This window comes from Lactuca saligna, chromosome 9, assembly GCF_052625555.1.
Source record: "Lactuca saligna cultivar CGN05327 chromosome 9, ASM5262555v1, whole genome shotgun sequence".
NCBI lineage: Eukaryota > Viridiplantae > Streptophyta > Magnoliopsida > Asterales > Asteraceae > Lactuca > Lactuca saligna.
The window spans coordinates 24,720,884-24,734,726 of record NC_136425.1 but is presented as its reverse complement, the minus strand read 5'-3'; the positions used below and the strand labels follow the sequence as shown (position 1 = coordinate 24,734,726).

Sequence of the window (13,843 nt, the reverse complement as noted above, 5' to 3'; positions counted from 1 at the left end):
GATTTACTCATTTGGTGATTTATTCACCTATACAGACCTGCTTATATACCGTATTTCCATCTTCTATTCCCGCTGCCTGCCTCCTTGATCCTTCTCCTTCCAGGTAAATTGATTGTTGGGTTTTATTTTTGTTCAAATTGGTGCATTGCATTTTATAGGATTGAGGTTTCGATTGAGTGGATTGGGGTTGTACCTGGCAACTTATTTCATGTTTGTGATTCTTCTAGATGCAAAAGGAGCTTATCGTAAGTCTTTTATATCTTAATTTACACATTGATTATTTATTTATTTATTTATTTATTATTGTTTTTTTCTTTCACCAAGAATCAAACAGGTATATGAAACAGAGCTAGAAATCATTTCTCAATGGTTTCAGTCAAAAAAATTCATGAACCTTCGCATACAATACTTTTGAAAATGAGACAATGAAGATCAATGTTAAGGTATTATTATAACAAGAAGACCTCGCATTTGAGAAAGATCTTAAAGATGGATTTCCATCCCAAGAAGATTAGGAAAGTGCTAGAAATTTATCTCTTTGTTTGAAGCATTTTTTTAAAGCCACGAAAAGGATGTCAGGAACTTTGTATGTTACGGCTAATATGCATTTTCATGAGATATTAGGTGTACTTGCTTCCTTGTTGGAGTGGACACAAGATGATGATATTAATATTGTTCTTATGGGTGATCAAATGAGAAAAAAGTTTAACAAGTATTATGGAGACTTTGGAAAAACAAATGTGATGGTGTTAGTTGCGATTGCTCTTGATCCAAGGTATAAGATGAGGTTTGTGAATTTTTCTCTAAGAAAAATCTATCATTTGGACTTCAAGAAGGTTGAAGAACTATATGCTCAAGTGTTTGAGGTTTTGAATAAACTATATAATCATTATTCTAATGTTTCTTCAATAACAAAGAATGACGATTCTAGTTCTTTCAATACAAATGATAACGATGGTCAAAATTTTGTTGGTGTGGTTAAGAATAAGCAAATGAGAAAAATATATGATGAGTTCTATGAAAATGATGTTGAAGATGCTATGGAAAAATCTGAATTTGAGGAATATCTTGATGCTCCACCCAAAAAAATAAATAATGAAACATTTGATATTTTGAAGTGGTGGAGTGACAAATGCACATCATATAAGGTGTTGGCATCAATGACAAAGGACATTCTAGCCATTTTGGTTTCTACGGTTGCTAATGAGTCCACTTTTAGTACATCTGGTCATGTGGTGGATGACTTTCATAGTAATTTGATTCCGAAGGCGGTGGAAGCTTTGATTTGTACTCAAGATTGGTTGAGGACGTCAAATGTTTGTATTGACCTTGAACAATTATTGGAAGATGTGGAAAATATGAGGAAGGTAATACGGAAGATACACTTTTATTTATTCTTTTATTATATGTTTCTTGTATAATATTTAATATTCTAATTTGAATTTTTATGTTTAATTCCATTGCAGAAATTAGTCGCAATATGGAAGATACACGTGGAGGGAATTAGCAGTTGCTGTTTTTGATGTTGGGATGTTGCTGTTTGCTGTTTGCTGTTTTTTGCTTGCTGCTGGTGTTGTTTTGTTGTTGATGTTTGGCTGTTTGTTGTTTCCTATTGATGTTGTTTTGTTATGGCTATTTTACTGTTCTTGTGCTGTTTTGAAAATTGCTGAAAATTGTTTGTTGTTTTGCTGTTTTGGCTTTCGTTATTGCTGAAAATTGTCATTTTGTTATAATAATTTGCTAAGATCAAGTTTTAATGATTATTTTAGTTTTATATCTTGTACTCCTAGCCTCCTAATGTTTATAAATAATTATTTCAATAACATGTATAAAATAAAATTTGTAAATATTCAAGAAACCGAGTACGCAGAACCGAAACCGGAACCGGTCTTGGCGGTTCTGGGAGCGGTTCCAATTTTTTAGGAACCGGTGTAGGCGGTTCTGGGAGCGGTTCCAAATTTCTAAGAACCGACGATTCCGAGAGCGGTTCTGGTTCCCAATAAAATAGGCGGGTACCCGCTTTTGCTCATCTCTAATTCTAGGGATTATGGAACTCGGCGAGTTGAGTCAACCAGATGTTGACTTTGACCAAGATGTTGACCTTGACTTTGTCTTTGACCTGAGTTGACCCTTGAAAGGGATCAAGAGTATGAAATGGTAATTAAGGAGGGTTGTCATGTGTAGAAGTTGAGAGGAGTTGATCCCGACATCAAGGACAATTCCGACGCTTCTCGACATTGAGGTGAGTTACCTTCCAGTAGAAGTGGGTCGAACGTGTAACGCCCGTAGATCCGGGCTAGTCAATTTAGAGACGATAAGCATAAAAAATGACTTTTTGATGGAAGATTATTTAGATTGATTAATCTTAACTAAGTTGTAGTATATGTTACAAGGATTTCGTGCATATAAAGAACGCCGAAATTTGAGTTATAACGAATAAGTTATAACATGTCGCAATTTCGCGACATAACCAACACAGTGCGACGTAAATAGTAAATTTACATTAGAGCGATATTTGGCCTTAGCGATCTAAATGAAAGTCATAGAATACGTTAAACCGAGAGCGTGCATGAAAAGAACACCTAAATTTGACTTCGTATGAGGAAATTATGATTTTTCGAAGTTTCGGCTTAGCAGTGTACAACCCGAAGTTCGAATTTGAGATCGAGCGATATTTAGCCGAAACAATCTAAACGAGAATTGAAGATCTCGTCGATAGTAGCCCAACGGTGAAAAGACAGACGAAAACGAAGTTCAAATGAAAGAGTTATGAATTTCGAACGGAGTTTTTCTTTCCCGGCCTACTAAAAATAATATAATAAAAATAAAGTCAAAATTAGCCAATGAATACTAAACGAGAGTTGTAGAGCATAATCTCGCCTACGCGTGGATATAAGCAACATCAAAAACGGAGCTCGTATGCAAAAGTTGTGAATTTATGAAGTTCGGGGCGTGAACCCCAAGGCTGTGTCAGAGCTCACGAGGTGAGCAGATGATGGACGTCTTCCAGGGCAAGTGGCCATGACGAACGCAATGATGTATCAAGCTCACGAGGTGAGCATATGTGCCTCACGAGGTGAACTTAGCATTATTACCCTATAAATAGAATTCAAGGGGCAGCCGAGTTTGGTTGCTCATCTCTTACTCTCCCATTCCCGATACTCTCTCTAAGCCCTCTTTTAACCCCCCGAAGCCCCGTTATCATCCCGAAACCCGAAGCAAGTCCCGAAGCCCAAAGATCCCGAGAAGAAAAGAGTTTCCGAGCCGAATCTCTGCCTACGAGAAGCCGATTTTTGTGAAGATCTTCCAGATCTACCAAACAATACTACTTTTACAAGCAGTAGTGTTGTCTGATCATCTTCTGATCAAGTGAATGTGTGGTTACTTTCTTCTAACACATAAATATGAAGTATTTACTATAGAATACGTGCTATGTGTTTATATATTGTTTGTTTATTTAAGGTGAACTTGAAATAAATGTTTTATATAGTTTTTAAATAAGTTAAATTGTATATGTATTTTATATCTACAAATATGTTGGGTAGAACGTGGGTAGATGAGATAGTTGGTATGTGATAAAATGATGAGGTAAATGATGAGGTATGAAAGGTGATTAGGAATGATATTGACAGATGCACCAATTAGAGAATGTCATAATACTAGCAGATGCGCTTAAGAATAATATTGGTAGATGTACCAAATAGAGAATGTCATAATAGTAGCAGATGCGCTTATAGGATAATCCTGGCAGATGCGCTTATAGGATAATGTCGGTAAATGCGCCTAAAAGAGAATGTCATTAACCTGGCAGTCGCGCCTCACAGTGTATGACGTAATCCTAGCAGAGGCGCTTAAAGGATGATGTTGGTAGATGCACCTTATGTAGCAATGGATGTTGTGCCTGATGTGTGTACAACCAACTAGTTTTAATCCTACTAACTTAGACAAAAAAATAAACACACGAAAGGCTGTGTACCTATCGATTAGTAATATAGTTCAAGCAAGTAGGGTATCGAACACAGGGAACGGTAAACAATTAAAATAAATGCTAATATTATCTAAATAAAACAAGTAAAAAAAAGAGTTTTCTCTAGTTTTGCAAGACTAGAAACTTAAATACTTTACTAACACGCAAACTAAGCAACTAACAGCTAAGAAAACAAAGATCAACTAGATTCAATGATTAAAAAGGCCTTCTGTTTAGGTTCAAATCATTTGTTCACATGGATGATTTTATGGTAAATATATCGGATTAATTCTTCATTGGTTACCGATTAAAGTGATTAGATTCACATTTGCTATAGCTAATCCTTAGAAAACATATTAATTCAAGCAATGGCCAGTTGTCTAAATTAATGAATTTCCTAGTTTGTTGATTCGGGTTTATAAAGACTTGTAATTAGCTAATCAAATTGGTGATTCAATTAACCTCTTGTTGATGGTGTATCACACAAGCTCACACATTAACTTACCTATCTTCAAGTTAATTCTAGTTTCACATTCATTATTCCTAGATATACAACTATGTGGTCACGTAAATCATATGAAATTAGCAACTAAGAGATGTTCATAAAACTTAATTACTGATTTATTAACAGAAGAATAGTTATTGTTAACACATAAGGTTCTTTAACAAGCTTAATAAAACATAATCACCAATTAAAATTAATCCTAATCATATAATCAATCCATGTTCACAAATTCATCTACCTAAACAGAAGTTATGAGTTTTTAGCTCATGATTACAGCAGAAACAAGCACAAAAACAAAATCAATTGGTAAAAACATAGTTCAAACAAGATATTAGGTAAGAGTAAACTTGATTTTGACTTGATTTTCCTTAAAATTGAATGTAGGGTTGATTCCCTTGCTTCCCACGCTCCAACAGCACCTTTAGTCGACAATTGGCCTCCAAGGGTTCATCTATATGCTAGGGTATCGATCTGAAAGTCCCTTTATATAGATTTTTACAAAATAGGGGCTACTCGGCGAGTCCAGTGAACTACTCGGCGAGTCCATCACTTAAAACCCGTGTACGGCAAGTCAGCGCGTCCAGAATCGCGAAACTTCTGACCAACTCGGCGAGTAATCGACCCTACTCGCCGAGTACGTTTTGATTCAGCATTTTTTCAAAACACGAAAGTCGTCCGAAATTGTGTCTACTTTTCAGAACATTTTGAATCTCATCAATCGGAGTTACGGTTCATGAGATATGGCCAAAACACTGACGAGGGGTCAAGCTGTCCAGCAACATCCTTCTTTCTTCAAAATCCAAGATCCAAGCGTCCAATCGCTAGTTCCGCTTCCTTTTCCATCCGAACATGTCATCATTGCTGAAAAATTAAATTCTAAACTAATTAAGCACCTTTTGTTCATTAAATGAGACAAAAACAACATAAAGTATTAAGATAATGCATGAAGTTTATAACTAAATATGCTCATATCAGTGCCAATTACTTAGGTCAATCCTTAGGAATGAGTTAATGAAGGATAGTTGTATTCTTAGGGTAAAACCTTGAGAAATAAAGAAGATAATTGGGATGGGTAATTGGGTTGATTGTTTGATGGTTGAATATAATAATTATATTATTGTGGGTCGAAAACCCTATATGCTCACTAGGCTCCTAAGCCTGACGCACTCAGTTTTCTTTGCATCACATGTATCAATACGAAGACATATTTTACTGAGAGATTAAAGGAGATGTAAATCATCAGTGTAAATAAATATAAATTCTGTTTATGCTTATGTGTCTGTATCGGAACATGACATCCCGAGATTTTGCTATATAATGAAAATACATTTCTTTAAGAAATGGTTTGATAAATTCTTATCATATTTTGTTTTGGGTACAAATTCCGCAATAGTTTTCTTTAAACGATTACTCTGATTTTATAAAACAAAGCATAAACAAATCGGTCTTTTATGACCGTGAAATTGGGGATGTCACAGAAGGCACCAAGGTTGGCCTACTAGTAAGAGTTATAGTATCGGCAATTGTCTTTGTGGTAATTATCTGGTATATTGTTATATGTTATGTTTATGTGCTAGTATGATATGATGTTATATGGTTGCAATAGAAGGGGTAGGATAGATCCTAGTACCGGTTGATAGGGACGAAAGGGTATGCCAACACCCAAATAAGTAGGCAGTATATGACTTGTATATTTATGCACTGGGGTGCACCTTGTAGAGTAGGGGTGAAATAGTCCCTAGTACCGGTCGATAGGACCAAAGGGGTAGGCCAGCACCCTGATATGCTACGCAGGGTACTGGTCGACAGGGACGAAGAGGAGGCCAGCACCCAGATATGCTAGACAAAGTATCGATCGATAGGACCGAAGGGGTAGTTATTACCCAATTATGTTATGCAGTATGTGTTATGTATGTTATCTGGTATGATAAGGGAACTCACTAAGCTTTGTGCTTACACTTTTCAATTTTGTTTCAGGTACCTCTTCAACGAAGGAAAAGGAGCCGGCGTGGTAGCTGCACATCACATACACAAAGGATTTCCGCACTATGCCATTCTTGAGATTGTACTCTGATATTTTTACAATTTTTATGATATGGTTTTGAGACATGTAATTGTGGTTTTATGAAATGATATGGCTTGGTGATGTTTTCTTATAAATGTTTTCTAAATCCTTATATTGAAAATGAAATTTTTGGTCTCGAAAATTCGGATGTTACGTGATTAGTAATGGTAGAATTGTATGATAGTTGTCTTTGTGATGCTTGCATTGAAGACCAGGAGGTGGCTCCTGGCACTTATCTTTAAGACCCAAGGTTATAGCCCCCGGCCTGGCAAGGAAGACCACGAGGCGGCTCGTGGCATAATGGCAAAACTTTGGTTGGCACATATCACTCCTATTGATTATGTTTATGTGTGATATGTATGGCTAATGATTGTGTATGTTATGTAAGGCTCGTTTGATATGTGTGGTATGTGGTATTTGGGGAACTCACTAAACTTTATGATTACAGTTTGTGGTTCATGGTTTCAGGTACTCTCGTTTCAAAAGGAAAAGAGTCTGGTTTAATCGCAGCATATACATCCATGTTTTCCGCAATGTGTGATCTTTAGGAATGAACTCTGATAACTTTTTTATTTGAAATACTTTTAAATGTTTGGACAAAATTACAATGGTGTTCTAATTTTAATAAAAATGAAGATTTTACGTTTGATTTTCAAGATGTTACATCGTGGATTGAAGAATAATTTTTTTCACAAACAATACATTTATGTTTTGAATTTAATATTGTAACGTCTGTGTTTCTGGGTCTGTCATTAATGATGATATAATAGTCTAGGTTAACCTTTGTAACCCGTTTTGAAATAATAGAAGTGTATTGTTTGAGTATTATGTGTTTTGTGCTTAATTGCTTAATTATGTGGGTTTGATTAATAAAAAATAAAAATAAGCATCAAAATTTAAGTGTAAAATAAACTTGATATCTTTAGATAATGTTGTAGTAGTTGAAACAAGGTTTCCGAAGATATAAAGAATGCCGAAATCCGAGTTATAACGAAGAAGTTATGACCTGTCGAAGTTTCGCGACAGAACCGGCAACGCTGAATGATGTAAAAAGTGAAATTTACGTTAGAGAGATATTTAGCCTTAGTGATCTAAACGAGAATCGAAGATCTCGTTATTAGTATCGAAGCGATAAAAAGTTAGGCGAGAACGGACGTCAAACGAAGAAATTATGAATTTATAACGAAATTTTATATCCCGGCCTATTAAAAATAAATAATAAAAACAAAGTCAAAATTAGCCGACAGAGTCTAAACGAGAGTTGTAGAGCGTAGTTTCACCTTCGCGTGGATATAAAGAACGTCGAAAACGGAGTTTGTATGAAGAAGATATGAATTTTCTAAGTTTATTAAATAATTAATAATTAAATTTAATTATTAAAATCGGCCTTATCCGAAGGGGAGTCACCGATCTGATCCGAAGTACGCCCAGCATACTAGCGTACGCCCCGTGTACAACGAAGCATGACACGCCTCGCACTCGAGTTCTTCGGATGACGCATGCAGTGACGAATTCAGAGGCTTACGCCCCGCGTACTCCGAGGCTCCAGCCTCCTATAAATAGGATGCGAGGCTGCCGAGTTCCTTTGCTATTTTTCTCTCTTCTCTCTCCCGTTTTACATCGATTTGTGTGCCATAAGTACCCCGAAGCCCTGGTAATATTCCTGAGTACCGAAGCAAGTCCCGAGATCCCGAAGATCCCGAGAAGTGCGGTTCCCGAGCTGAAGCTCTGCTCGCGAGAAGTTCGATTTTTGTGAAGACCTTCCAGATCTGCTGAGGATTACTACTTCTACGAGCCATAGTGTTGTCCGATCATCTTCTGATCAAGTGAGTGTGTAGTTACTTTCTTCTAACGCATAATTATGAAGTACTTTATACGAAATACGTGTTATGTGTATAGTTTGTTGTTATGTGTGTGAATGTATATTCACTTTCTTCTATCTTATAGATCTGATTATTTCTCTATGAAATACGTGTTATGTGGGTGTGTCTCATCTGTTATGTAGAAAATGCATTGATTAAGCATGCTATACAGGTTTTGAAACTATGTATAAAAATGTATGTTTTATCTACTAATATGTTGGGTAGAACATGGGTAGATAGTTGGTGTGTAATAAACAGATGAGAGGCCTCGATGTTGTTTTGATCCAGTCATCTAGCGGAATTTAGATGATGGCCACGGACTTTTCTAGACAGTCCAGTGGAACACTAGCAGGCTCATAACCTGTAGGTGTAAATGAACTTGGGTGTTCATTCGTTGTATTCCATCCCCCTCATGGTTGCCTTATTTGACTTATATTGCTGAGGAACCCCCGGAGCATGTGTTGTCGCCCCGATGAAATATTCTAAGACTAGGTCCCTTGTGTTAGTTGTTTTAGGGACGTAAAGTGAGAATAACGAGAATGGGTAATTGGGTTATTGTTGATTGGTGGAAATTAAATATAATTATTTATTGTGGGTTGAAAACCCTATATGCTCACCAGGTTCCCAAGCCTGACCCACTCAATTTTATTTGTATTACAGGAAGTGGCGCAAGGGCATAAGATGGATGAACCATCAAGTTGTTTTGTTTACAAGTCTGTATATGTATATATTTGTTGAATGACTTGTAATGTTATCGTTTATGCTTTATGGTCTGTATCGGAACATGACATCCCGAGTTTTGATTATATAATGAAAATACATTTCTTTTATGAAATGCTTTGGTAAACATTGTTTTATCACGTTTTGTTTTTGGGAACAAATTCCGCAACTCTTTCAAATCAAAAGGATTTACTCTGAAATTATTTTAAAAGTATAAATGAAAATCGGTCTTTTCTGACCGAGATTTTGGGGATGTCACAAATATTGTTAGGAATAAACAATAATAAATACACACATAAAGTATAACATTTAACATGGTTCGATCAATGTAACTTATATTCATGCTTCATATAGTATGAGGAAATATTATTAATCACGAGTTTGAAAATGATATTACAGTTGACACCCTAACTATGTGTATTGACAAAATTCAAAAGAGAACACTAACTAGAATATGGGCAGGTCCAATTACATATATCAACGTTTTTTGGTGTAACGATCCCAAGTCTACTGGCAAACACTATTATAGCGATATCGAATGTCTAGTTGTTTTTTTTTTTTTTAATACTTTGGTCGGTTGAATCAATATCCATTTGAGGTTGTCAATTCACAAGTCATAATTAACAAATATATTTTAGGCTACTTGGTATGATCAACGTCGTTCAAAGGGCCACGCCAACATAAATCTGTGTCTTCTCCACAATGTCATTAATGGGGATGGTGTTTCAAAAAAAAAAACGTTGTTAAGGAAGAAGAAAAGCATAGGGAAGAAACGCGTTGAAGGATGTTATGTTGGCAACGGAAAGCAACAAGAAACCAGAAATGATGTTTGGCCGTTACCTAGTAGCTTCAATGTTGGCAAAAACTGCCCTTAAGAGACCCGTACCCATTACTCTTGCAAATGAGTTCCCATTTCTCTTACAAATCAATCGTACAATGTTTTATGTTATAAAAAACGACTTTGCTAGGATTAGTATGACTATTTTTTAGAAAATGGTGATCACTTGTTATTTTTCCCGTAATTCATTTTTAATAGTTTAGTTATCTCAAATCAAAAATATAGATGTCATAATTATTTATAATGATTTTAGAAGCACCAAAATCCTTTTTGACCAGAGTAATCCCCTACCAAACATTGCTAGCTTGTGACACAAGTGAAACCCTAACCTACCAAATTCTTCTCGTTACAATCTCTCCGAAAAATTGCCAGTAAACTATAGTCGTCATCGTAGATCGGTATAGTAGAACAAAGATTTGAATCGACAAAAGGCCCTCTCAAGATTGAAGGTCGTTGGTTCACTTTAAAGGAAGATGAACGGCGGCCCATCTGGTTTCAGTATGTATTTTCTACCAATTTCTTTGAAATTCCCTTTCTTATTGCTAATTTTGAATCGATTGTTTATAATTCTTTTGCTGATTGATCAGATAATGCTCCGATCACTAGAACCTTTGTCATTGCGTGTTGTGTGTTCACGATCGTGTTTGGGATCCAAGGTCGTTCAAACAAGCTCGGATTGTCTTATCAGGTGTGGTTTCTTTTTGTTCTTAATGCTTAGATGTACCAGTATCAATTCACAGTTCTAAGGGACTTAGGAGTATTTTGTGATCGACCATACTGATCACCCTTTGTCGAAATTTATGATTTCAGTTCTACTTCTTCCTTCTTCCCTGAATACTTGCCGCACAAGATGGGCATTTTGGTGGATACATACAGGAAAACTAGCAAAACCCTGATTCTAACATATAATCATAGTTCTATCTCCTAACATAGATCAACTAGGGGAATAGATGATAGTAATCCCTAATCTGACATGACAATATGACATAGAATGATGAAATATTTGAAGTTGAGAAATTGTAAGGAAAGATTGCTCGCCCACATAAACAGTTTGGAGTGCTGAAACCTCATAATTAAACTAACATTTAGAGCTAATTGTTGATCTATATTCGTTTTCACACATGACAGGATATCTGGAAGAAGCTTCAGTTATGGAAACTGATTGTTTCAACTTTTACATTTTCATCTACACCAGAGCTCATGTTTGGTGCTTATCTTCTATACTACTTTCGTGTGTTTGAGAGACAAATTGGTTCTAACAAATATGCTGTGAGTATTTTCTCAACCCATTAATTAACATACCTGAATTTTATTCCACTATAACGACCAATTCTCTGTCTGCAGGTGTTTGTCTCATTCTCTATAATTGTGTCTTCACTGCTACAGCTTTTTGGCCAAGCATTTCTTAATGGTAAGCTACTTAGTGTGCTTCATTTTATGATTACTACAAGAGTTTCTTTTGGTATCCTACCTTGCACTTTTGACTTACTTTATGCAGATCCAACTTTGAGTGTGCTTACATCTGGACCCTATGGCCTTATATTCTCTTCCTTTGTTCCATTCTATTTTGACATTCCTGTTTCAACACGGTTTCGTGTGAATGCTCTAAGTTTCTCAGACAAATCTTTCATTTATTTAGCTGGTCTTCAGGTAGTTATAATTATAATATAATATAATCTTTTTTAACTTATAGACTACTGAAAATATTATCTTCATTATATACTTATTTTAAATGATGCAGCTTCTATTATCATCTTGGAAAAGATCCCTAGTTCCAGGTCTATGTGGCATCCTTGCTGGCACTTTATATCGGTTGAATGTACTACGCATCCGCAGGCTTAAGGTTATTACTTTTGTTAATCTTGAAAGAGAAAACATAAAAAAAGAAGAGGAGTAATAATTTGTTTTACAATGATTCTTGTGGTTTTGATAATTTCAGTTCCCAGAGTTGATAGCCTCCTTTTTCTCAAGGCTTTCTTTGCCATCTGTGGGGAGTGCATCACCTGCTCCACCATCTAGAAATGGACCATCCTTTGCAGCTCGTCAAGTTGAGGTAATTGGAAAATTTATGTCAGTTTCCATTTTTGCACTCTATCTGTTTGATAAAATGCCTCAGAAAGTGTTTTAGAACTAAATGATGAAGTTGTGATTATGATGCTTAATTTCAGGGTAATTATCGTGGCCCAATATCATCTACCCCTGAGCCACCAGAGGATTCAATTGAAACATTGGTTTCCATGGGATTTGATAGGAATTCAGCCAGACAAGCCCTTGTTCATGCCAGAAACGACATCAATGCTGCTACAAATATTCTTCTTGAGTCACAAGTTCATTAATCACATTCACAGGTGAATCATATATATCTTTTTTATGATATGTATATATTATAGATATAAATGTAGTTGGTTGATGCTAAAAGTTTTTGAAAATTGCTGTTTTCCAGATATTCTCTATGCTCCAGTTTTGAGTTGAAGATGATAGGATAATCTGCTCTTCTAGAAGAACTCTGCAAACTTGTTTATGGTGTTTTGTTCAAAGTTTAGTTTCGTTTTATTTACTGTCATGTTTTTTTTCTTTTTTACTAATGATAGAGATGTGTATACTCGTGAAACTAGAATCATGTAGGGTTAATTATCGGACACTAGAAAATGCGTTTTGACAAAAAAAAAATTTATCAATGGGACCAAAAATTGTAATATTTTGTCCCTACTAGAAAGGTGGTTGCTTTAGATCTCTTTGTTTGTGGAAAAGACGTGAATGCTCGCTTTGAAAATAGTCCTAAAAGATTCTCTTGTGTCACAAAAGTTAATGTTGAATTGTGAGGTATATTGATGTATTTTGGTTTTGTTATCAATATGGGTATAGCTCGTCTATATCTTTTGTTCATAATAGCACAGAGAATTTATACTTGTTTTTACAGGTAATACCGTTAACATGAAATGTTTAAACTGCTTAGAGTTTAATGTTAATATCGTTATTGTTGAAGAGAATGTGAGTATGTTATAATGAATAAGGATATACAAGTGTGTTGTGGTGGTGTTTTTATAATTAAAAAGAAAGTGTATTACGGTTAAGTAGTAAAGTAAATAATGCAATAATTATTATTTTTATTAATGGTAAATTATATAAATACTGTTATTATTGGGTAAAATATACATTGGCAATATGCAGTTTTTTGTACTTTATTTACTCTAAAAAAATGCTCCAAATATCTAAAGGTGATTGGTGCTTTGTTTTGTAATTGGATTATATTTTGTTTTTTCTATAATTTTTACAAACTTATAGGGGTACAATACAAAAAAATTCTTGAATTTTATAGGTTTTATTACAAGGTGGTGTTGTGTGTACCTTCTAATACATGAAATTTCTCCAGGTATCATTCTTTAGTTTTTTTTGTCATTTTGTTTGTCTTTAAATCTATTTTGATGTAAAATATTGTCTTTTATATATTAAATAATTGATTTGATTTGATGTCTTTTTAACTTTAACTTTAATAATAAAAAAATTGATTTGATGTTTTGTTTTCTTTTATTATTACATATATATAACACGGTCAATCGATTGAACTCGTTCAAAATTTTCAAATCTCATATTTTTGTCTAAATCAATATTTCTATAACGATTGAAAGATCTTACTTCAACCATGCACTTATGAATGAAATTTCAAATGAATTTCAACCATACAAGTCACTCATAAAAATGTGGAAGTAGACGAACATTGTGGATTCCGGACAGTAGCTTTTGCTCTTGGTTTTAGTGAAGATTATTGGCATCAAAGTCAGACAGACTTATACAAAGAGTTATCGATGCACATTGATGATTAAATAATGGTTTTTGAAAATGAGATAAATACCATTAGTAAAGCGTTGACATTCTATATAACACC

The 13,843-nt window shown here is 34.9% G+C and overlaps 1 protein-coding gene across 1 annotated transcript; it reads left to right on the top strand.

Annotated features, from left to right (window-relative positions):
- The first annotated feature begins 10,007 nt into the window (after window positions 1–10,007).
- On the top strand, window positions 10,008–12,538 carry LOC145017810 (rhomboid-like protein 20). The gene is made up of 9 exons (XM_078975765.1): window positions 10,008–10,455; window positions 10,545–10,645; window positions 11,086–11,226; window positions 11,302–11,368; window positions 11,456–11,607; window positions 11,699–11,800; window positions 11,897–12,010; window positions 12,126–12,305; window positions 12,401–12,538. The coding sequence occupies exons 1-8, from the start codon at window positions 10,431–10,433 to the stop codon at window positions 12,291–12,293; spliced, it is 870 nt and encodes a 289-aa protein (XP_078831891.1). The 5' UTR covers window positions 10,008–10,430; the 3' UTR covers window positions 12,294–12,305; window positions 12,401–12,538.
- Window positions 12,539–13,843: the final 1,305 nt, after the last annotated feature.